Below are 24,593 nucleotides of genomic sequence, written 5' to 3'. Positions count from 1 at the left end.
ATATTCTGGAAATAAAATTTCTTAATCTATCACCTCAAACGCACCATTCAAACTCAGTTTTCTACGAGCTAAGTCTATCAGCCTGATGCTGTCAGTCAATCACCCTGTAACAGTGATGTTTGTTTCACTTCCTTTCTGTTATTTCTGGACCGCTGTTGTGTGCTGAACAATAAACTTCATGATGCTGCTGTGGTAAGAGGAAATACTGGGCCACCAACCAGTCAGAAGGAATTCTGTTTCTTACCTGCTACAGCACAGCACAGCTCTTGTAACATACAATATGTAGAATCAATATGTAGTTAAAACCTGGAAGCTTTTTTTGGGGATTTGACTGTCGATTTGACAGAAGCAAACTACCTTCATCTATGGCCTGTCAGGAAAGAAATAACAAAATCCTGCTGAGTTTGGTGCGACAGCCGGGTAATGACTTGTGTGCTGACTGTGGAACTCCTGGTGAGTACAATAAAACACATTCAACAAACAAAATCTATGTATTTCAATTAATATATTAGCACCGTTTGACTTTTTCTTAACTTTTTTTTTGCCACGACCTATATATCTGAAATGTTTTTCTTTATTAAAGTGCAATACATGTTAAACAGTAGCTTGTACTATAAAGCCATGTGATGTTTTTTTGTGTCAACAAAACCATGTCCAAAATAATATTTTATATCTAAGCCATGTTTTGTAATAAACCTTTATAAGGGGAAGAGGTATATGTGTGATATGATCTCATTGTTCCTCCTTTACCTTCCACCACTTTGTTGCCATCACTGACAGTTAATACAGTGTGTGCCTGTTTGAAAGGACATGAAAGAGAAAGTACATTTAAAGACAAACAAGAAGCTTTAATTCATTTCATTCTTAATTGTCAATTCTCAATTTACCCACTCTATATTTGCAGAGAAGAGAGGTACTTATTTGCACTATTACTTTATAATATTAGACGTATATCTTTGGCTAATACAACTAGTTTGTAATGTATTTAGTTCCTTCTTAAAAAATAAACAATGTGATTATTTTTTGCTTGCAGGGCCGGACTGGGCCTCCTACACTCTTGGGATCTTTGTGTGCCTGAACTGCTCAGGGATACATCGTAATCTGCCTGCTGTCAGCAGAGTGAAGTCCATACGTCTGGATTTCTGGGAAGATTCACTAGTAGAGGTAATTTTTGTAGGTTGTATTCATTTTATATGGAGGAATATTTAATTATTCATTGAGGTAAAAACATTTGTTGTTATATTTGAACCTTTTCACCTAATATAAGGGCAATATCAAGATGCATATTACATATAGTTAGATTTTTATCTTCAAATTTCCTTCTTAATACTTTTTTTTTCTTATTCTATTCCATTTAGAACATATTGTCTGATAATTCAACTGATAAAACTTTTGAATTTTGAATCTGTTAGTCATGTTAAAGTTTGGATATATATTATGTTAATAATAACCAGAGGTCTGTCTTGGATAACTTTGCAGAGTAACCATGTCTAGTTTGGTGGAGTATTAATTGTCTTGTTCTCACTTGTTAAAATCTCCCACTCTGGGGTTTCAGTTCATGCAGGAGAGGGGGAATGTTGTTGCCAAAGCCATTTTTGAGAAGCATGTCCCTGTCTTTTACTACCGGCCTCATCAAAAAGACTGTGTGTGAGTGACCGTTACCGCATTTGCCACCCACTCACCTCATTAGCTCAACGGAAGTGGATAGTGAACATTCAACAAATAGTCTGTTTAGTGGATGGGAGTGGAGAAGTCATGTTGCAAATATAGAAAGAGGAACAGTACACACTGAAAGGTTTTGGTATATACAGTGCATTCGGAAAGTATTCACAGCGTTTCACTTTTTCCACATTTTGTTATGTTACAACCTTATTCCAAAATGGATTAAATTTTAAAAAAATTCCCCAAAATTCAACATACAATACCCCATAATGATAACGTGAAAAAACATTGAAGCATTGAAGGTCCCAATGAGCACAGTGGCCTCCATCATCCGTAAATGGAAGAAGTTTGGAACCACCAGGACTTTTCCTGGTGTTGGCCGCCCAGCCAAACTGAGCGATCAGGGGAGAAGGGCCTTAGTCAGGGAGGTGACCAAGAACCCAATGGTCACTCTGACAGAGCTCCAACGTTGCTCTGTGAAGAGAGGAGAACCTTCCAGAAGGACAACCATCTCTGCAGCACTCCACCAAGCAGGCCTGTATGGTAGAGTGGCCAGACGGAAGCCACTCCTCAGTAAAAGGCACATGACAGCCCACCTGGAGTTTGCCAAAAGGCACCTGAAGGACTCTCAGACCATGAAAAAAAAATTGTTTGATGAAACAAAGATTAAACTCTTTGGCCTGAATGCCAAGCGTCACTTCTGGAGGAAACCATGGACCGTTTATCACCTGGCCAATACCATCCCTACAGTGAAGCATGGTGGTGGCAGCATCATGCTGTGGGGATGTTTTTCAGCGGCAGGAACTGGGAGACTAGTCAGGATCGAGGGAAAGATGAATGCGGCAATGTACAGAGACATCCTTGATGAAAACCTTCTCCAGAGTGCTCTGGACCTCAGACTGGGGCGAAGGTTCATCTTCCAACAGGACAATGACCCTAAGCACACAGCCAAGATAACAAATGAGTCAGAGCCCAGACTTCAACCCGATTGAACAACTCTGGAGAGATCTGAAAATGGCTGTGCACCGACGCTCTCCATCCAACCTGATGGAGCTTGAGAGGTCCTGCAAAGAAGAATGGGAGAAACTGCCCAAAAATAGGTGTGCCAAGCTTGTAGCATCATACTCAAAAAGACTTGAGGCTGTAATTTCTGCCTTAGGTGCTTCAACAAAGTATTGAGCAAAGCCTTGCAGTATGTATGTTATATTTTCCTTCTTTATTTTTAATAGATTTGCAAAAATTTTAAACAAACTTTTTTCACTTCGTCATTATGGGGTATTGTGTGTATAATTTTGATGAAAAAAATTAATTTTATCCATTTTGGAATAAGGCTGTAACATAACAAAATGTGGAAAAAGTGAGGTTTCAGTGGCTTCCATTTACTTTTAACTCTTGTGTTTTATCCATAAAAAAATGTTAATGAGTTTTTTACTTGCTTTCAGTGTTCTTAAGGATCAGTGGATCCGTGCTAAGTATGAAAGAAGGGAATTCACAGGAGAAAACATCTATTTTCAGAGGGTTTATAGCTCAGGTAATTACCCTGCCACTAAACCAAGAAGAAAACAATCTTCCCATCAGCAAAGTATTCAGAATCCTGCATTTGTTTTCCACACAGACCATGAGCTGTTATGTTTCATCTAATCTCTTTGAACCATTTGGTGTATCTAACTCAGATCTGTTTGACTCAACACTGTGGAAGAAGGGCAGAGACAACAAGCAGTATCTGAAGAGGATCTTCTTGCTGTCAAAGAAAGACTTCACCCTCAGATACTTCATTAAAGAGGATGTGAGTAGTTATTTACGTACAAACTATTAACGTTAACTATGTTTTAGGAGAATTCTTGGGTTACAGCCTTTAAAATAACTTTGTTTCTAATCTTATTAAATCTTTACTAAATCCTCTCCTTAAAACCAAGTCCAAAGTTCCCAAAGCTGTTGTCAGCATGAAGGATCTGAATGCAGTTTTCCAGCCCGAGAAGATTGGTCACGCTCACGGTCTGCAGATCTCCTACCGGGAGGATGAAAACACGAGGAACCTGTTTGTTTACCATGAGGATGGCCAGGTGGGGGCAGCTGCTATCCTGCTATATCTACTTTGAACAGATAAATGTCTGGATATGCAGCATGCAAACCTGTAGCACAGAAATCAAATCAGCGCACGTTACCTTTGAATCTTGCACTTAATGTAAAATGCGAGAAAAACAATATAATCTAATCTCAGCAGACCTTCACAGATAAATCCTTTATACTGTACCCCTGTCCATGTTTGGAAGGTGACCCCTGTATAAACTGTACATAGAAATGATACACTTTAATGAAATCATCTCACTGTATGGATTAGTCCTTTTGATATTCCGCTCTATGTCTGACCCCATGTAGGTTATTGTATCCTTTTTCAATTCTATTCGGGCGACACGCTTGGCATACCTCCTGAAGAAACATCCCAATCTTCAAGACGTTGATGTGAGACAAATATTCATTAAGATTAACTACATTCAGTTGCAATCAAAACTATTCAACCTCTCAACATGCAAGAAAATGTAGTGTTGTAAATAAAAGTAAAGTCCTGAGAAACAGCCAAAGAAAGTTCAATAGAGCATATTTGACTGATTTTTGAAAACATAATGTTGTTGGTTTCCCAGCTGCCCCTGCTTTCTTTCAACCCCATCAAAGATTTTCAATGGGGTTCAAATCCGAAGATTGAGATGCATGGCCACTCAACAAGGATGTTCCAGGAACATTTCCTGAACCAAGTTTTGGTTGACCTGGATGTATGTAGGATTTCCTTGCTGGTAAGTTCAATCAATACCAAGCTTCAAGTTACACTCTGATGCCATCACGTTCATCTTCAAGCAGCAAAACACATCAAAAAACACTCAAAAACAGGAGGGATCCACCTCCAAACTTTCAAACATTTCGATGGCGGTCTTCTTCTTTTATAGGCATTACCCTTCTTATACCACTGATAAATTGGTCCAAACAGCTCCAGTTCAGTGTCATCGCTCCATAAAACAGACTCCAGGAACTGCAGGCATATCCATTTTTTTCCTTGCCTTTTCAAGTGGACTTGTATGTGCTTTGTGCTCCTTCCTTGTTTGGTGTTCTTCTTGTAGTCTATAGTGAAACTTTTGTTCCTGCCTTCATCAGTGCCTCCCGGAAGTCTTCTTCAGTGTTACAAGAACGATTGTCAGCTGTTGTTTTCAAATGTCAGACTCCCTTTAGGGACATTTTGATCCGTCATCCTTGCCTAAACAGGTTGCTGGTGTAACATGAGTGTGTCTTGGAAATCGTCGCTTTTTAATTTATTTATTTTTTTTTTTTTTGAAACATTGCCTTTTTTAATGAAATGAACTACTTAAAAAAAAATAATAAAAAAATAAAATAAAATAAATTAAATTATCTTAGCTTTGGAGACAGCTCCTTTATCTTTGTCATCTTTGCTACTCAGCTTGAACACCTGCAAAGGCAGGGTTCATATCTGTATCCACAGCTGAAGCAAATTCATAGAGTTCCCAGCATAACATTTGCTTCTCTTACATAACAAGTGATTGAAAAACAGCACTATCGCACGGAGGTTGATTAGTTATAACCTGGCTGTTTTACAAAAGCATACTGCTAAATTGATTATATAACACAATTCATCCAAATGTAACAAACAAATCAAGAACATGACAAAATATTTGATGTATAAATCCTTCCAAACTCTGATGGATTGAATAGTTTTGATTGCAACTAAAGATTGTTAAAGTATTAAACTTCCTCAGATGTTCAGCTAACAGTGTTTCCTGTGTTTCTGTGCACATCAGTTAATACCTCAGATAACAACACGTTGCCTGACAGAGGGATACATGGAGAAAACTGGCCCGACGGTCTGTCAGCTATCTGAATTTATGAATTGCATATATTTACCTTTGGTTTATCTGCCAAACTAATTTGATTGGTGTGTGTTTGTGTATGTGTGTATTTTCAGCAAAGGGAGCCATTCAAAAAGAGGTGGTTCATGCTGTGCTCCATGAACAGAAAGCTTCTATATTTCAAATCTCCTCTGGTAATGAACAAATGATATATCATTATGCCTGAAGTGTGTGTGTGAATTAATAAATAATTACAAAACATAAAAACATGTAATTCAATGATAAAAACAATGATTAATCATTCAAACAAATTGAATTTTTTAGATAGAAATCAAATCAAATGCAGATATGAAACAATATATAAAGTTTATATTTAATTACAGTTATACTCCTCTGTTGCTTGTTTACATTGCAGGATGCTACAGATCTGGGTGCTGTCTTTATAGGCACAGAGAACCACGGCTACTCTGTTTCGGAGAGCAGCAGACGGAGCACGAGGGGAGGCCGGTGGTGCTGGGGGATCACACTGGAGATTCCGGGCAGGTGTTTTGTGTTCATGTGTGAAACGCAGCAGGAACAGAGGGAGTGGATGGAGGCCTTCAGAAAGGTCATCTCTCAACCCATGACACCAGAGGACTACTCCAGTAGGATACTGTTGTTACACCTTAATGCAACTAATGTTGTCCTGTGCTTACATACACACAAATTAATACATGTGCCACTGATCTTATCATTACCCACTCTCCTTCTCTCTTTGATATAGATGAAGCCAACTTGAGAAGGGGAAAATGACTGGAACAGTTTTACCTGCTGATTTTCAAAAAGACTAAAGTATCGGTTTTTTTGGGACATAACAGACTGAAAGCTCCCCAAAGATGCTCCTGAGCTTGTCAGTGGGGCAAAAAAAAAGAAACAAACACACTTTTTTTTTATGGCAAACTTCTGACATCACTGACAAGTGATCAACTCCACCACTTTGCATATTGGCTATACTGTTCACCTGTTTGACACTTTGGAGAAGTTACAATCACTGCTGACATGTTGCTACTTCAGAACATCCATGCATATTGGAAGCAGTGTCTCTTGAATTTATTACACTGTTTTTGTAATCATTGCCAGGAGGACAACTCCTAGTAGCAATCTTTTGCAATATATTATGGATTTACTGGAACCCAATATTTTATTTATTAACAATAAGGACTTTAAACTTTACAGTTAATTTGCATTTTTGTAGTTTTTGTAGATTATTTTATTTGCACATTTTCAAAAGATAAGGTTTTTTTTTTTTTTTTTACAGTTTTTGTGTAGCTGTCTAAACTTAATAAATAGCTGATTCCTGCTTAAATGTTTACCAATTGTAAGGGCATATATCATGTATATTCCTCGTCAGTAACAAACATACAGTGTACTGTGTCAGATGACAGTTGGGGATTATATGAGGCATTGCAGATGTGCTTCTGTCGGATCCTTTATTATTACAGCCAGGTCATTGGGACAGAGCGGATTAGCAGCAACCAGGCCAAATGGACAACTGCTATACCGTCAACTCCAAATCCACACATCAGCATTTATCAGTTTGTTGTCACTTAATTATCATCAAATGTTTTGAAACTGCAAAGTACATTATAGACAAAGATAAGAACCTAAAGGCAACACCTGGATTATAGGCTACTTAATGTTTAAAGCTTTATCATTTCCGTTTATGTTGTAATCACGATGCATTTCATCATAAATGTTTGTTTAATACATACACTATGCACAGAAATATGCTACAGGCTCACTGACAAGAGAGTTTCTCTTTTAACAATTTAATAGTAAGGATATAGGCTACCTAAAGTTGTCGTTATGTCCACACCATACCCGAGTGTCTCACAGTTGTAGTTGCTGCAGTTAGTTTTCTTGCCTGTAGGTGGCGCATGCTGACAAGGCCATCCAATCATTCCAAGATGGAGAAAAAGAAAGACGTCTCACTCCTCAAGCTTTTCCCAGTACCAGAAATCTTCTCTTACTAGACAAGCAACGGCGCTAAAGACTTTAATGCAGTAAGATCTCTGCGTCTATTTAAAGACCTCACTTGTGGGATGAGTTGATGGGCTATTTCTTACGTGACCCTTCTTTTGAATATACGATCTTCGAGTCGAAGGGGCGTGGCGGAGAGCACGCATGCTAAAAACCTCCCGTTAACGCCGCTTTGCAGTCAAGTTACTGTGATTAGCTAGCAGGTCATTGTAGCAGCAGCAGCACCATCTGACTGATTGTCCCTGACAGGTAGAGTTTAGTATACAAAAACAACAACAACAACAACCTCGTTGGATATCTTATGGTTTGTAAAGACCTCTAACGGTGTGCCGTCCGTATTGAACGAGCCCGGAGCTGTAATGTGAACGAAGCCGTTAGCAAGCGGAGCCAGGCCGCGGCGGAGAGCCGGCTGGCCGTCCGTCCGTCCGGCCGGCCCCTTCATCCGGACCGGAGCATAGATGTTGCACACAAAACGCTTTACCTACTCGGTTGACGACGCTGTGGAAGATGCGCAAGGACGTGAGGATATTATTAGTGGGGGAGCGTAAGTAAATCTGATGGAGTTAAAGCTATGTCCACAGTGACCTGAGGTTGTCTGCGGAGTCAGCCTTTAATGGTCTCGTTGAAACGATGCTACCAGCTGGGCAGGTGATGCTGATGTCCTCGTGATGATGGGGTCTGTGTGTTCATCTCGGCTCTCTCGTCCTTTTTTTGTTTGTTTTGTTTAACCCCCGAAATGGTTTTGTTTTAAGTGGTATGTGACTGTTAATGCGGCACATCTTGATCAGGACACTATTTGGCTTTGGCTTTATAGAACAGCACATGTTTTCTGTCCCGTTTATGAGCTAACCTCAGTTAACCTCTTGCGTGTTTCACAAAGATTTAAAATTGATCCAATAAGGTATGGCAAACTGTTTGTTCCACATTGACCTACACCCTACGTTAAAAGCACTGCACTCTGCCTCCTATACTATAGCTAAACCATACAAATGGCCAAAATACTATTTTACATTCACGGCTAAAGCATTTTTGATAAGTGTTTTGCAAGATATAAGATCTTCTACTTATTTATGCAAAAAAAATTCTCTGTTCCACTGACGGGGATGATTGTTCTTAAAATAGACAATTCAATCTGTAGAGTCGAAGGAATGATGTGGCTCCTCTTGGCACCGACTCTGACCAATCACTGCAAATAGCAACTTGAACTGTTGCACACTATGTCACGCTGCACGCCAGGGCCTTAAGTGCACCCTAGGCTCGGGGACATCTGGTCGAGTAGTTAGTCAGGCATCAAGAATTTAGGCATGATTGAAGCATAGATTTGCTTCTGCTTTGATTTCAATATTTCATTTTAAAGCCTTTGTCTGCCGACACGGATGACGAGCTGATATTATTGGGCATCCTTACTTTTTGAAACACTCGTCACTTTATCATGTGACATCTGCCTATTGGATTTTTAATTTTATTTTATCGGTTGTGAACTCAGAATATTGGAGCATTTGGGGAGGCGTACTCAAATCCACCCTTCTGTATGGGTCTTCTGCACAGGAAGCAATCCATGGGGTTGTTGCCTCATATTTTCTGGCTTTTAAAAGAACAGTTTGAAATAAAGTTTGTAGTTCACAGAAGGTCTCTGACGTAGCAGGATAAAGGGTGAAAGTTATTCGTATTCACGTTGGGGCTTTCTCATGTCCATAAAGTGAAATCTCTATCGCAGTCACGTGGTTGAGCTCACGCATGATTGTTTTCATGTTGAATTAATAAATGATGTATTTGACCCGGCGCTAACACATTAAATGTAATGCGTCAAAGCCAAAGTAAATGAAGTTGTACCAACATCCCTTAACTGTTTCTCCCTCCCTCCACAGCCAAGGTGGGGAAGACGTCTCTCATTATGTCGCTGGTCAGCGAGGAGTTCCCAGATGTGGTACGAATAAATCTTATTATGTCAGACTCTTTATGAATATCTGCCTTTGTGGAACTTTGAATTTTCCCCAGTTCCTTCACTATTCAAACTCTTGAGTTTAACACCATTCATTAGACTGTATTGTTAAAGCCTTGAAGTCAGCTGTAAACATGTCTGTGTATATGTACCACTTGTGTCTGTTCCAGGTTCCCTACCGAGCTGAGGAAATCACCATACCTGCAGATGTCACACCAGAGCGAGTTCCCACACACATTGTGGACTATTCGGGTACTTTAAGAACATGACTGTTTGCTGTCTTTGTGCTTTTATTTTGCTTAGTTAATTGAGAAAGATGGGTAGTCTCATTGTTTTTTACTTCAGCACACTTCTCTTCCACCCACAGAGGCAGAGCAGACAGATGAGCAGTTGTTTCAGGAGATTTCCAAGGTCAGTCAGTGCATTATACATAGATACATTTCTGAGGGGAAAGTGTTTGAGTTCAGGTAAAAGCCTAATGGGTGTCTGTGTTGGTCCCTCCTACAGGCAAATGTGATTTGCATTATCTACTCTGTCAACAACAAGAACTCCATAGAGAAGGTGAGGTCCCTCTTCTGCTAACATTTCCATAATTTGTTTGTATTTCAGTAAAACAGTATGACATGTGTGTCTGTATTATACTCAGAAATTCAGAGTTGTCTCTCAAAATTGTGGCCTTTCCCTCTATCTTTGTTTTAATAGGTGACAAGTCACTGGATCCCCCTCATCACTGAGAACACAGACAAGGACAGCAGGTGTGTACTTATACAAAAATAGTCCAGAGTTTTCTTTGTCAGCTCAGTTTTGTATTTGCGAAATATGGGGGAAGTAAAAGGTACATAATTTTCAGTTTAGTCTGCAAATGACAGGTTTCTGTAGTGAGAAGCCCACCAGGGAAGTTTTCTACTCGTGTTTAGAGTGGTGACCTGTAGTCACACGGTGATCTCGCTCACAATTGCTTTACTGTATGCAGCGAGCAGCAGTGGAAGTGCAGCTTTTCAAATGAACAGAATCAGCCACTGTGAAATGAGTCACTGCTTTTCTGAAAAGAAAAATACAAAAACACATACAGAGAGGTGTAATCTTGTGAATTAGATATCTTGGAAGCATTGTCTGTGGAATTTACATTATATGTAATGTGTGTTTGGTGTTGTTGGTGTGTTCAGGGTTCCTCTGATCCTTGTGGGGAACAAGTCCGACCTGGTGGAACACAGCAGCATGGAGACCATTCTGCCCATTATGAACCAGTACAGTGAGATAGAGACTTGTGTTGAGGTAAGAAAGCAAAACATTGTAATTTGAGCTCTTTTTGATTTGTCTGATAAATACTTACATGTTCGAGTTTAATGCAGCAGCAATGCTATTGACTCAGACGGCAGACAGACACAGAGGTGATAAGCAGTAAATAATAGGGCGAAAGGGACAAGCACAAATGGAAATCAATATCTTCCTCTATCTTCTACTCACAAACGGAGCATAAATAGGGGAAGACCCACAACAGCTGTTCAACAATAACTGTTGCGTAGAAGCTATCAATTTGGCAGGAACTAAGAAGAAGAGCATTGCTTGTTTATTGAGGTTAACTTCCTTTCTATGTTGATGAAAAAAATAGAAACAAAATGACTACAGATGAGAAATGGCCCCTTACACTGTGATTGGTTGATGTAATTTTAAATTCCTAAACCTTGAAGATCTACAGCCTATAAATAACTTTATTGATTGTTGTTTTGTTTGTACGCATTAACCTAACTTGCCAATTTTTTTCTTCTCTAGTGTTGCTTTAGCTTCCCATTTTATTATACCTGAAAATTGCTGTCCTCTGCATAATGGATCATTTTCTTTCCACGTGTACTACATACAGTATTTACAGTGATGAAAGTCGATTGTAATTGTGTTCTGTTTTTATTAACTTATGTAGACCTTTTACAATTATTACATTACTTGATCGTGATTATTTGAGTTGATCACAATCATTTAAAAAATCTTTAGAATCGTTTCCAGTTATATGTACAAAAACAGCTGAAGAAACCTGACAGAAATGTCACATTTCCATCACTTTTCATCACTTTTCGGCTGTTTAATGTGTGACTGTTACTCTTTTGATGACATCGTTTTGTTGCGCCTCCTTCTTCTGCTGATGATTAATGACGCATGATTTAAGAATTTGTTGCCATCAACTTTTAAACCTTGTGGTGCTTAACCTCATTTTTGATCATTTGTGTTTTGAATTAGCCGGGTGTCACCAGACCCAAATCCATCGTGTCATTATTTAGGTCGTGGTACTCTCCATAGTAAATTATTTTCAGTCGTTGCATCCTACTGGGTGTAGACCTCAGGTTAATTTTGAAGCTTTTGGAGCAGCTTTTAACCAACCACCATTGACCAACACATGCCAAGACTAAACTAAACCTGCAACTACATTTAGAAAATCTTTACTTCAACGTCATCGCATTTGAACTCAAACACTGGTCACTGATTGGTTGGCCCTGCAGAGTAAACAAACGTTACTGCGAACAAGGTTTTCAGTGGTAGTCTGGTGGTCGATAGATGCTTTGATGAGTGTCAATGATTTAGTTACAAAGCCAAACTCCAAAGCATAGTACAGTTGAAGCAGCGCTGCACTGTATTTTCACAGGGTTGAAAAATAATCAAGGTTTTTATATTATAAACTTTATGCAACAAGTTACAGAGCTGCACGGCTGTTTTGAAAAGAAACCAGCATACTTGTGTAAAAATTTTCCTTTTTTCCTTGTCTTGTTATTTACAGTGTTCAGCAAAGAACTTGAAGAACATCTCTGAGCTGTTCTACTACGCCCAAAAGGCAGTTCTCCACCCTACAGGTCCCCTCTACTGTCCAGAAAAAAAAGATGTAAGAGCAAAAACAAACTGCATCACTGTTTGTGTTATCCAGTGACTCACAGCTGGTTTTGCATCAAGCCTTCTTTTTTTTTTTTTTTTTTAAATCGGTACAGATTTGTATTTGAGATGAATAATATGTAATGCTATATATAAAAGTATCATCTGTTATAAGCCCACAAATCTGTATTAAAACTGAATATGCCACTGAGGTTTAAGACGTTTTAGCAGAATGGGATTTATTAAAGCTTTTTGTTGAATTAACTGTGCATTTTTCTCCTTGATTTCCAGATCAAGTCACTTTGTGTGAAAGCTCTGACTCGCATCTTCAAAGTGTCGGACCTCGACAATGATGGAATCCTCAATGACAATGAGCTCAACTTCTTCCAGGTAAATCAACTGCTGCTTGTTGTCAAAACAAAAAAGGAAAATGTGTTGATTTTGGTGGGAATCCATTTGCTTTCTTGTGAACAGTGACCTTATTGCCAGTTTTGACAACAGTTGTTTTTGTCTTGACTGCTCACAGCGGACGTGCTTCAACACCCCACTAGAGCCTCAAGCGTTGGAGGATGTCAAAAATGTGGTGAGGAAGAATTTGACTGATGGAGTGTGTGACAACGGCCTCACTTTGAAAGGTGGGGATGAATGGACTGTCCTCTTCACTTTTAGGTGAACACAAACCTCTGTCAGCTTTTTGCTGACTGTGCTTGATTTGATATTTCTGTTGTCTCTCTCTCCAGGCTTCTTGTTCCTGCACACGTTGTTCATTCAGCGAGGTCGCCATGAAACAACCTGGACCGTGCTGAGGAGGTTCGGATATGACGACGACCTGGAGTTAAATCAGGACTATCTTTTCCCCTCGTGAGTTTCTCTGACATCCAAACAAATACCAGCTTGTTCCTGCGTGCAACGAGGTCACCTTTCTCAATAATCACCTCTGCTTTTGCTCCTCAGAATATTACCATTCAGATGGATTGCAAAACTATTATTTTGTTGCTATATTTGAGTGATATTGCCTTTGTACATTGTGATAATATTACTTGACATAATGCTATAGGATTAATTCTTGAATATCTACTGAAAACTACTTAATTCCTTCCCACTTTTGCAAGTCAACTCTAATATTTGCCTATTTATCCTTGTTGAGCAGTTTGTTTATCTCGTGTGTAAATATAACTGCCCTTTGTGATATTTCACTCTCCTATAGGTTGAAGATTCCTCCAGACTGCACAACTGAGCTCAACCACAATGCCTACCTCTTCCTCCAGAGCATATTTGACAAACATGACAAGGTACAACCTGCATGCCTGCTTCTGTATTTACTTTGGCTTGTTCTCTGAAGAGACACCTACCAAAATCTGCTCAGTGTCCAGTGCTGTAGAAAACCAAAATACACTCCCACAGCTGACGGTGACCCCCTGCTGAGGTGTTATTTAACATCTTGCGCTGAGGACAGATTGACATAAGCATTAGCTGAGGTTAGAAGTGTGAAGTGTTAGAAGTGTGTTAGAAGTGTTAGAAGTGTCAGAGTGAAAGTGACGGCTTGTGCCAAGATCCGCTTCCTGTCATCGTGATTAGTCTCCAAACTGAAAGTGTGCTCCAGTGCATCATTGTTTGTTGTGTCAGGTAGAAAAGACAAGGCAGAATTTTCTAAAATCGAATGAACTAGAGCAGCTCTTTCAGTTTACATTGATCTCCTAAATCCCCCTGAAAGCGATTCCTTTCTGTACAACGCCAACCCACCTTTGTGTCCGTCAGGACCGTGACTGTGCCTTGTCGCCAGAGGAGCTGAGAGACTTGTTTGATGTGTTCCCCTACATGCCCTGGGGCCCAGATGTCAATAACACAGTTTGCACTAATGAGCAGGGCTGGATCACCTACCAGGGGTATCTCTCACAGTGGACGTAAGTTTGCATCAAATTAAAGCACCTACATGTAGAGTTAGATGATTTCTGCCTTTGGAGCCCTCTTGTGGTTGTATCTAAAGAGATGCTTTGTGTGATGTCACCTGATGAACTTATTTATTATTTTCAAACAAAAACTCATGAACTAGTGTTGCGTATTAAGCATAAATACATGTTGGGTAAATTAAAAAGTATCAAAAATTGTCAAGTACTATACACTATTGGTCTGATTCCAAGTGTAGTTTATGTATTTGATTGACTTGTTCTAAATCAGATTGATTTATTTTTTTAAGATTTATTTAAGCAATTACTGCCTTTCTCTCTTTGATTGCATGTAAAATAATATGTCATCTTTGTTACATTGGTGTTTATGTTCAATGAATGACCCCGTTTAGTTTAGGTGTTTTACCATCCACCCGTTCTTTCTTCAGGTTAACAACTTATCTGGATGTCCAACGATGTCTGGAGTATTTAGGCTACCTTGGTTACTCAATAATCGCTGAGCAGGAGTCTCATGCATCAGGGATTACAGGTGAATTATCCCATTTTACTTTTCATTTTAACATATACATTTGTCACGAATTAATTCAAAATAATATATAAATCATGAGTTGTAGATCACAGTAATGTTCATATGGATAAAAGTCAGACTTTAGTGCTTTTTTATTATATGATGTAGTTATGATACAGTTGTACAATGAAATGTTGGAGCCTTATTGCTATTATTCAGTTTGATAAGCTCATTGTTTTGTAGAAATTGCTTTATTGAACTATGTTACTCAACAGTTGTGCAATCAGTAATCCCATCAGTTAATCCACACATTACCTGTTGGACAGTTGCATGTTGTGGTTTACTGATGGCAGGCATGTGTTGTTTACAGCCACAGCGTAAACTGATCCTCTGATACCTGTGTGTGGTTCCTCCCCCCCCCCTGCAGTGACCAGGGATAAGAAGATTGACCTGCAGAAGAAGCAGACCCAGCGCAGCGTCTTCCGCTGTAATGTCTTTGGAGACATTGGCAGTGGCAAGAGCGGGTTCCTCCAAGCCTTCCTGGGCAAAAACCTCATTGTAAGCAGAAATGAACACCAGTGAAGTTCGGTACTGTCCTTCAGCAGTATTGTACTTGTAGGGCTTTATCTTACACCCGTCACAGACCAGTGCCAACCGCGATGCATGTGTTTTTGCTAGTTTCAGACTGACGCAGTTGTTATTTACCTCCCAGCGTCCACATTGTTTCCGTAACAAATGTTGCTGCACCTGTCTGAGCGCCTATGGATGCGTTGGGTGGCGTATTGTTGGTGCATTATCTTAAGGCAGCAGAAAACTATTGCATGACTGATCAACCAAAACCTGGTCTTAAGTCAATGGTCCCAGTATTTATTCTGAGGGTGCATTATTACGATACAATATTCATCTACATAGGCAGGGAGCACAATGCGCTTACACTCTGCAGGAACATGCAGCAGCACCAAACGTGCAATACATTGAAAATACAAACATTTACAATGTGAAAGTGTGCTCAATCTGCTCACAAGCAGACCTGTTTCTTCTGCAGAGGGGCCTTCTTTCCTACTACTTCACCAATTCACCAAGGCACACCTGGATGTTCAAGGGAATGGAGATGTCAAGCTGATTGGTTTATTTCACGTTACGTCTAAAACAGAACTCTGATTAATTAGGACACTAAGTTCAACCCTCTTGAACCATGCTCCTTATTTTGCACTTGGATTATCTGCCGTTAAACTCGCAAAAGTGGATTTGGACACTCCTTAAAGGCACTTGCACCATTCACTTTTGACCGTGTACTTAGAATGGCCTATAAATTTTGTTTTGAATTTTTCCATTGCTCAATCACAATTAAACTCGCATCATGATGTGATTTACAAAATCTTCTCCTTTTATCTTCTCAGCGGCAAAAAACTATCAAAGAGGAACACAGATCCTACTATGCCATCAGTACAACTTATGTTTACGGCCAGGAGAAATACCTTCTTGTGAGTATCAAAGATATAACTAACTTGAATGATTTGCTTTTTTACATTTTTTTTTTCTGACTTCTGTTTTAAAAAAATTCCGATAGATAATTAAAGTAACAATTTTAATAATATATATAAACATATGTTATAAGATTTGACCTTGCAATTAAAAGGGCTACATCATCCACACAGTTCTCTCAGTACTGATGTAAAACTTCTGCAAGTAAAGCTCAGACTTTGTATTTTAACCAAGTAACCATTATTTGATTTTAAATTGAATGTGCTGAAGTCCAGTCCAAAGAAACATGCAACTGTCCAAATACGAATGCCCCTGACTTTAGTATATGTACCACTATGCATTGTGTGAGGCGTTGTCATTTATACCATGAAGGCCGGCCCAGCCTGAGGTTGGCTGTGCTTACACTGCTCTTCATTTAAGCTTCTTATGTTTACCTAATGCTTTTATCAAGTAAGCATCTCCGCTTGCTTGACAAAAGCACCAACTCAACATTAACTTTAACTGCACTGATTTTGTGTTGACACTGGTTAAAGAACATTTAAAGATAACTTGCACACAGAAACTCCCTCTGTTCTGGCATCCACAGTGAATCACTGCACTAGCACAAACAATGTGGTTATTTTCTCAGCGTGGTTCAGTCTTTATTGTCAGTTGTGTAGTACTCAGCACTTAGGTTTTCATCACTGATTCTTATATTGGGACTGCTGGTGTACTTCTTTGTTGAATACATTCAATGGTAGAATCTGACTTATTTCTCTGACATGTTGTGAAAATGTGCAGTGATTCACATTGTATTGTCTGTGTGCGTTTGTCATATAGTAAGTCAAAATAGCAATGCTCTCAAAAGTGGAGAGACAAAAGCCAGCCACACTCTTGCTGCAGTTCCTCCACCATCTTTTAATGTCAGAATATGTCAGTGGATGACTGTGGGCCGCAGAAATACAGGAAACAGTAACAATTACTGTAAACATTAGGGGTGCGCCACACCTCTGACTCATACACGGAACTAAGGTTGAAACTCAGAGAAGGGTTTTTCTCCAATAATGGATGATTGGACCTCCTCTCCAGCTTCATGAAGTATTCCCTGACTTCGACTACCTGTCTGATGCTGATCTGGCCTGCGACATTGTCTGCCTGGTCTACGATGTCAGCAACCCTTACTCCTTTGAATACTGCGCCAAAGTCTTCAAGGTAAGACTGTGTCCTTTGTTCAGGTTATATTAAAGACAAATGTTTGTCCACTTTAAAAAATGTCTCAATCGGGATCATTCATCTCCTACTTGTCCCTCAGCAATACTTCATGGACAGCAAGACACCATGCATGATGATTGCAGCCAAGTCAGACCTGCCAGAGATCAAACAGATGTACGGCTGCAGTCCTCTGGAGTTCTGCAGGAGGCACAAGATGCCGCCTCCTCAGTCTTTCACCAGTAGCACAGCAGCAGCGCCCAGCAGAGACATCTACACCAAACTTGCCACTATGGCCATGTACCCGTAAGTATACAGACATTTCATGAGCAACATTCATCTAAATATATTACAGTTGTATTATGCATATTTCACATTTATGTTTATTGATTATAAATCATTTTAATTAATCCCAGAAATGAGTATTTGGAGCTGAAATTGAAATCTCTCTCGTGAGGATGTTGTCTGTTTCTTAATGAAAGTAAACCACAACTGCAATTTCGCAGTTCTGAGATTCATGTAGACTGAACATTCTTATTTATTGACCAAATTAAAATTGCATTCAAATAGGACTTGTGTGCATTTCTGTTTATCATATTTGTACTAATGAGGCACAACTTCCTGGTTGAAAATGTTCCAAAGATGTAGCAGGATATTTAAAGCTAACCTGGCTTTATAATCACTTTATTGTTACTAAACCTACGATGAATAACTTTTATGTAAAGATACGATGGTCTGGTAAAACTCTCTCCCACCAAAGGAAAATGTTTTGCTTGGAGACATTTGTACACAATTTATAGTTTTGTATATATTCCCTCATCTATAGGAAATTGAAGAAACCAATTAGTCTGGTAAATCCTCAGCGATGGATCTGAACAAAGTAATTTTTTTTTTCTTGGTTGCTGCAGGGACCTGAGGTGATGAAGTCACTCAGTCATTGAATCCTAATTTGCTATTTGGTAGCAAATTCGTTTTTGTTTTTTATCTAACGTTATAATTGTATTACCTGCACCCCAGGACGATTTCCTGCCAATTACATCCCAACTGCAGAAATTAATCTGGTGGAATTGTATAGGAGACTCTTTTTTTCAGTCAGTATTTAGATAAAAGTACTTGCCTCACCTGTTAGTCTGTGATCTGTTCTCTCTTTTACACAGGATTCATTTGAAAAACAGTTTATACAAAGCTGTGCTCTTTGTAATATCCGTGTCTCAGGGTAAACCTGCTCACACTCTCTGCAAGTGTTGGTATTTGATATCATGCTTTTGATTTGACATGTTGCTTTTAATCTGATGCCACATTGTTTTACGCTGCGGATACATGGGTTCCCTGCTGGGCTGTAATGTCGATCTCTCCCAGAGGGGCACACTCCTGCAGTCTGTCAGCCTGTAGTTCACTGTCATCACAAATCATCTCCATGCACATCATGCAGTTACATAATTGCAGGGAGATTTTAATCTACCAATCCACATATTCTGGGATTTAAACATTTAATCTGGACATGTTTTGGTTTTACTGATCCAAACATTCAAAAATGTTATAAAGTCGAAATGTTAATTTTGCAATCAATTGACAATTGCATTCAAATAATCTTATTGATTTTACTGTCGCCATAGTAATCCAGCATCCTCTTTTTGGGGGGTTCTACACGTTTTAAAAGCAGTCCTTAAAAGAAGTTTATTCACATTGCAAAAACATTCTTTCTCAGTTGTTATCTTTCTTGTCCTTCTCTTGTGGTCTAAAAGTTGAAATTATATTTAAGACATTAGTGTGCTGGATTCCATTGTTTCCTTGAATGTATCTCACAGGAGAAACTTTTCAGTTTTTCTTTATCCACCTGGCTCTCGTGTTGAGCCACATTGGACTGTGTTGAAGGTGGCAGCCTCTTTCAACTCTTTAACTTTTTTTCCCCCTCCTTTCCCCGTTTGTATCTTGCGTGCGTGTCCCATTTGCTCCTGTGTGCCTGTAAATCCTACTGTGTGCTGTTGTGTGTGTCTTTCCTCAGCCACGCCCGGCTGCGTTGCATGTGCACTTGTAACAGGTGCACATTCTGCTTGTGTCAGAACTTCCTCAACTCTGAGCTGCTGCAGACGGTCAGGGCCAAACTCTACGCTGTCGTACTCAGAAGGTCTCTTGCAAACTTCTCTTTTATCTCTCTGAAATGTTACCATCATCACAGCTTGTGCTCCTTGTTGTCTTCCAGTTCTTTCTTTTTTTCATACTTCCATTCTTTATTAAGATGTTTCCTTTTGTGGCATTGGTCCGTGTAATGACTCAGCACAGCTGTATCAACTCCCACCCTGTAGAAGTGACTTTCCCCAGCAAATACTTTACTGCATGCAGATGTGGGAAACATTAACTCACCACTCTCCACAAATGTACAGTAAAAAAACAAAACAGATGAAACTAGAGATTAGATTAATATTAGTGACTTTAAATTGGTTATGAATTGAATTTTCAGTGTTGCTGCTGATTTTGATATCCAAATATGTTTAGAGACTTAATGTTTGCAGGGTTTCTGCCTCAGATTTGTTTTACTGTTATTTAGGTACCATCTCTCTACAGCTTTTGTTGTGACCCAGTGTTGAAGTGCGTCTTTGTTTTGTTTTTAACTTTTTTCCTCTTAGTGCCCTTCTCCTTGGTTGTTTCATGTTGGATTTGCCCCTCAAAAGCCCTTTTAGGCTATCTTTGTTTTCTTCCAGCTTTCTCTTTCAGTTATCTTAATCTTGATATTAATGTATAAAGACTAAGCAGCTTTCTCAATGTTTGATTTCAGTTCCTTTGTCCGTCAGTTGGTATCAGCTTCCCTGGTGTCATGTAAATCACTGTGCCCCCGCCATCACATTTAACAGAGTTGTCGTACCTCATTTCTGGCCCTGCTGTCTCGTGTCCCTCATCTGTCTGGATGACTTTTGCTTCAGCATCTTCATATTTTAAGGCTGCCTTCCCACTCCGTCATTTGTTCAGCCATATTTTCTTGATGTTATTTATTTTCACATGATCGTTCTTTGTACCTAATGTCCCTACTGACACTTCCATTCGTCACTTTGATTTTAAACTTGAGAGATACGAGTAGACGAGAAATATTTTAGTTATGTTTCATTTGATTGTGCAGTCTTTCAGTCACTTTTGTCCCAGTAAGAGTAATTTATGAAGCAGAAATCTGTCTTTCCCTCATCATTTTATTTGTAGTCTCTGTTTTCCTCTCTTACATTTTCACCATCCTTCCGTTCACTCTGTCTCAGTATTTATACTTGGGCCTGCTTCTCTCTGTTTAACAGGCACGTAAGCCAAGCAGACCTGAAGAGCTCGACCTTCTGGCTGAGAGCGAGTGTTGGGGCCACAGTATTTGCAGTGTTGGGCTTCGCCATGTACAGAGTGCTGCTCAAAACACGGTGATCCACGAGCACATCATTACGCATGGTACATAATAGAGCCATTGTGACCAGTCAAAACATTAGTTTCCATTTGCATATAGAAAATGAAACTTTCATTTCAAACCTGTCATGATTCTGTAGTTTAAAGAGCCCCTCTTAAACAGTGCATTTTGTTTTGGGGGTAAAACTGTGTGCAAATTTACTTCAGCAAACCTTCTGTCTTTGCATTTTCATTCCACTGTTTCTCTTCTTGGGAATTAAAGAGACAATTATTTAATTTTGTACCAAATTGCTAATTTGCTTAGGCTGTGATCTGCAAGTATTTGCAAAGTAAAGATAAGATATTTATATTTATATGAAAAATATGGATAAGCTGCTGGTGAGTTGTAGTTAGTTACACATAGCTATTTTTTTGGTTGCTTGCTGATTGATATGATGATCAACTTGGTGTCACAAACAGTATAAGGGTTTGTAATGTATGAGGTATGAATTAGAATGGATTCTTTTGAACAATGTGTAAATACTGTATATAACATAAAGTACATTTGTTTTTTTTGTGTCTAAAGGGACATACCTGATTCACATTTAAAGGTGTAATTTGTAAGAATTAAATGCCATCGTTTAATATCACTTTGTACAGTAGGGGGCAATAGTGAGTCACTATAATGTCAAGGCAGTCTGCCTTCAGTTCGATTTTACACTCAAAACTGTGACACGAGATTCACTGACTGACGGTGTTGGTTATATTTAGACATAAGTGAAAGTAAAAAATATCAGGACAGGTCACAGATTTCAGTATGACACTGATTCTCAAAGTTTCATCAGTTTGGTCAAATTGATGTATTCTTAACTTGTCATTGATGGATAGCTTTTTCTGTTATCAATGATTAGAAAGTTAGAATGTATTGACCCAGTATTGATCTGTTAAAATCATTACAAAGCCTATGGTTGTCGTTATAACTTACTTATTTCTATTTTCAGCAAGACCCTAGTAACAAGAAAACAGACACAGCAAAACCATATCTTGATGCCATTCGGAATGTTTTGGGTACAGTTTCCATTGTTATTAGCTGCACAAAAGATTTGCTTTAAATCTTCCAAACACGGTCAGTACGCCTGGTTTAAAGTTGCTTTGTTGGATGGCTAGATGAAGAGCTAACCGAGTCACATACAGCTGTTCTAACTACTACAATTAGTCACGGTTAGCATTAACTGCTGATTACCCACCAGTCGAGAAGAAACATCATTAAGCTTTATTCCTTTACAGATGTCTCCAGCAACAGCATCAGTGTTAACTCTTCTATGTTGCCAGAAGTATCACCAATCGTTGCGTCATCTGCCCCTCCTGTTGAACTGAGGGCAGTCTGGGCCCTCTATTGCCTCTTGAGGTATGGGGTGGTATTGTAAGATGGCACAGGGCTTGCTAGTTGGCATGCTAACCTCACTTAACATCTGTGCAACACAATTCCTAAATATCTTTGACATAATATCCATGCTGTTATTGCCTCACATTCTGTGGATAAGATTAAGATTTAAAAAAAAAAAAAAAAAAAAAAAATTAAACATGACATTTTTGCACCTTTAAAACACTGATTTCAGAGATATACGTTTAACAGCATCCTCATGAAATTGCACAAACATTTGCTTTGATCATTCACCTGACAGAAAAATGTGATTTGTTTCATGGGCAAATACCTGCACGCACATTTTTATTTTTATTTTTATTTTTTATGTCTTCATCTGATCTGGTCAGTGTTATTCCAGTGGATGTAAATGTGTTGAGCGAAGTGTCTGCTGCTCTCTCTCATGTCTTCCTATGCTGCTCACTTTACATTTCATGCGTGCATGTGCTACATAGTACAGTCATTGCATACATTTTGTGTTTGCATGCTTCCTTATTTCTGACCGCATTCCAGTGTTTTAAGTCTTGCTGTAAAAAAAACATTACTACACAAACTTCTCCACATTGCTTGCTGGCCCCCATAATCCAGGGTTGTATTCTCCAAGTTTCCTGATGTGCGTTATGAAAAGAGGAGAGTTGGGTCATTTGGCCATTGTTGTAACCCAATCAGTTCTCCTGGTTGCAAAAGATGTGGTTATGCGGCCCCAGATGTTAATTTTCGTAAGAATTAAACTTCTTGCCACAAGGTTTACGTTATGTATAGATTCAGCCCTGCCTTTCCAAAAGTTTACAATAAATACATATGTCTATAACATGTGGTGTTATGAAATGTATTATTTTTAGTTTGCTAAGAGATGTGAAGATTTTACCATTGCTTGCAAGAAAATTGGATTCTTTAGTGAATTTATGAACATCACCCACAGTGAACAATCAAGTGTTACTGTAATGAGCACAAAACCGACTTTTTTAATTATTGAAAATTAACTTTGTCAATTATTTGTCACCATAACAGCTTGTTTATTATGGGTTTATTCTGATTTCATACCACATAATCAACTTTCCTGTTCTGTCAGGCCACAGGTTATATTGACTGTAGTATGTAATGAAATGGGAACAAGATTTAATAAGACACAAGAGGGCAGTGTTGCTTAAAAAGAAGTCTTCATGGTGGCTAAAACCAGATTGTCTGATATGTAATGCGTTTTTTAAATACAGTGTGAAACTGACTCCAGCCTGTTGATGTGTGTAGACAAGTGTCCCAGTTTAATTAGCCACTCTGTTGGGTATCAGGGAGACATCATGTTAGAGTAGTTAATGAGGGAGTAAAATGTTAGGCATTTTATCTGTTTTAGGGATATCATATAATTAAAACTAAACTCATAAATTATCGCAATGTATTATTGTACAGTACCAGATTATCAAGGTGTCATCTTGACTTAAAACCCAGTGTTGAGCTTCTTTGGAAGAATTTAAAATGAAAAGATTTGGTACATATTTAACTACAGAACCATGACTTTATCCATTAAGTTTCCAAAAGATGTTTGACAGAAAAGGCAAATAATACAACAGATTACACAGAGATTACAAGCATTATTATAAACTACTTGAATCCAAATTTCTTTTTTGTCGAGCATGTGAGCATTAAGCATCGTTAAACCAAATATTTGGAATGACCTCACAAGGAATGTGGTAGAGGATAATCTGGTTTTAAAAGCTTGACTGTCTTTCAGACTAGTTTAGGAAGACTTCACAACCCATAAGCATTTCTAAAAGCAGAACCTTAATATTGTGCATGTATTCATGGGCCATTAAAGAGTCTTAAAAAGACCCACAATTTATCTCCAGATTATTAATTCCAGAGTTAAGAGATTCTGCATTTGGACTTTTGAAGCTAAATATCTTGTAAACTGCTTTGTCAGTAATGATTCGATCTGACATGGAGAGATACACATTTCTTTATTAAAATTTTTTTATTGCAAAATATCAGTTTAACTATTTCCATTTAACACATGACAAAGATACATTCATTTCATCTTAGACTTAGCTTCTTGTCATGTCAGGAATACTTTACTTTCTCAGTTTTGAAGTGTTTCCATAAATGTTCAGAGGGGTTGAGTTCAGGTGACTGTGGAAGTTATGTCTTGGCCCACCACAAGTATTTGGCCTTGTTTTCTCTCCTGACAGCTCATCCTCTGAGACATCTGTAGAAAGCCTTCTTCTGACATGACTTTTCCTGTTTGGAGTCTTGCCTTCTTTATTTAGCAAATTTGGTGTCTGTGTTGAAGTTGCTTTTCTGTCTCGGCTAACAAAGCTTGATGTATCGATCTTCTAATGGCGTGTTCACTTTTGTTCTGCCTGATCGTGCTTTGGATTCAACTGATCCAGTTTCCACC

The 24,593-nt window shown here is 38.8% G+C and overlaps 2 protein-coding genes across 3 annotated transcripts; both read left to right on the top strand.

Moving 5' to 3' along the window:
- Nucleotides 1-305: 305 nt before the first annotated feature.
- LOC138620153 (arf-GAP with dual PH domain-containing protein 2-like) lies at nucleotides 306-6,728 on the top strand. 2 transcript variants are annotated; one of them, XM_069697126.1, is made up of 12 exons: nucleotides 306-453; nucleotides 1,034-1,164; nucleotides 1,556-1,647; nucleotides 3,105-3,193; nucleotides 3,336-3,448; nucleotides 3,579-3,725; nucleotides 4,042-4,125; nucleotides 4,305-4,454; nucleotides 5,469-5,531; nucleotides 5,633-5,710; nucleotides 5,932-6,160; nucleotides 6,280-6,728. In XM_069697126.1, exons 1-12 carry the CDS (start codon nucleotides 366-368, stop codon nucleotides 6,306-6,308), a joined length of 1,293 nt encoding a protein of 430 aa, XP_069553227.1. In that variant the 5' UTR covers nucleotides 306-365; the 3' UTR covers nucleotides 6,309-6,728. The 2 variants fall into 2 exon arrangements, with proteins under 2 accessions (XP_069553227.1, XP_069553228.1); XM_069697127.1 differs by lacking the exon at nucleotides 4,305-4,454.
- Nucleotides 6,729-7,806: 1,078 nt separating this feature from the next.
- On the top strand, nucleotides 7,807-23,640 carry rhot1b (ras homolog family member T1). Its single transcript, XM_069697245.1, has 20 exons — nucleotides 7,807-8,079; nucleotides 9,404-9,462; nucleotides 9,648-9,729; nucleotides 9,845-9,888; nucleotides 9,985-10,038; nucleotides 10,180-10,232; nucleotides 10,644-10,752; nucleotides 12,245-12,346; nucleotides 12,625-12,723; nucleotides 12,860-12,968; nucleotides 13,074-13,194; nucleotides 13,541-13,625; nucleotides 14,092-14,237; nucleotides 14,669-14,769; nucleotides 15,176-15,306; nucleotides 16,149-16,232; nucleotides 17,302-17,424; nucleotides 17,525-17,727; nucleotides 19,427-19,549; nucleotides 20,703-23,640. Exons 1-20 carry the CDS (start codon nucleotides 8,043-8,045, stop codon nucleotides 20,818-20,820), a joined length of 1,983 nt encoding a protein of 660 aa, XP_069553346.1. The 5' UTR covers nucleotides 7,807-8,042; the 3' UTR covers nucleotides 20,821-23,640.
- The last annotated feature ends 953 nt before the right edge of the window (nucleotides 23,641-24,593 follow it).

The sequence above is a fragment of the Brachyistius frenatus genome, unplaced genomic scaffold, assembly GCF_029030835.1.
Source record: "Brachyistius frenatus isolate BFR_SWC_R1_liver_20210118 unplaced genomic scaffold, ASM2903083v1 Contig_23, whole genome shotgun sequence".
In the NCBI taxonomy this organism is placed as follows: Eukaryota; Metazoa; Chordata; class Actinopteri; family Embiotocidae; genus Brachyistius; species Brachyistius frenatus.
Note: the sequence above shows the minus strand (reverse complement) of the source record. Positions and strands in the feature narration are given on the sequence as shown.

What these genes read in the sequence shown, in the direction of transcription:
- LOC138620153 (XM_069697126.1), top strand. Translation starts at nt 366, where the DNA reads ATGGCCTGTCAGGAAAGAAATAACAAAATCCTGCTGAGTTTGGTGCGA. An exon ending in TCAGAGGGTTTATAGCTCAG is followed by an intron (nt 3,194 to 3,335) that starts GTAATTACCCTG and finishes TATCTAACTCAG; the next exon opens with ATCTGTTTGACTCAACACTG. An exon ending in GACACCAGAGGACTACTCCA is followed by an intron (nt 6,161 to 6,279) that starts GTAGGATACTGT and finishes TCTTTGATATAG; the next exon opens with ATGAAGCCAACTTGAGAAGG.
- rhot1b (XM_069697245.1), top strand. Translation starts at nt 8,043, where the DNA reads ATGCGCAAGGACGTGAGGATATTATTAGTGGGGGAGC. An exon ending in GATATTATTAGTGGGGGAGC is followed by an intron (nt 8,080 to 9,403) that starts GTAAGTAAATCT and finishes CTCCCTCCACAG; the next exon opens with CCAAGGTGGGGAAGACGTCT. An exon ending in GCGAGGAGTTCCCAGATGTG is followed by an intron (nt 9,463 to 9,647) that starts GTACGAATAAAT and finishes TGTCTGTTCCAG; the next exon opens with GTTCCCTACCGAGCTGAGGA.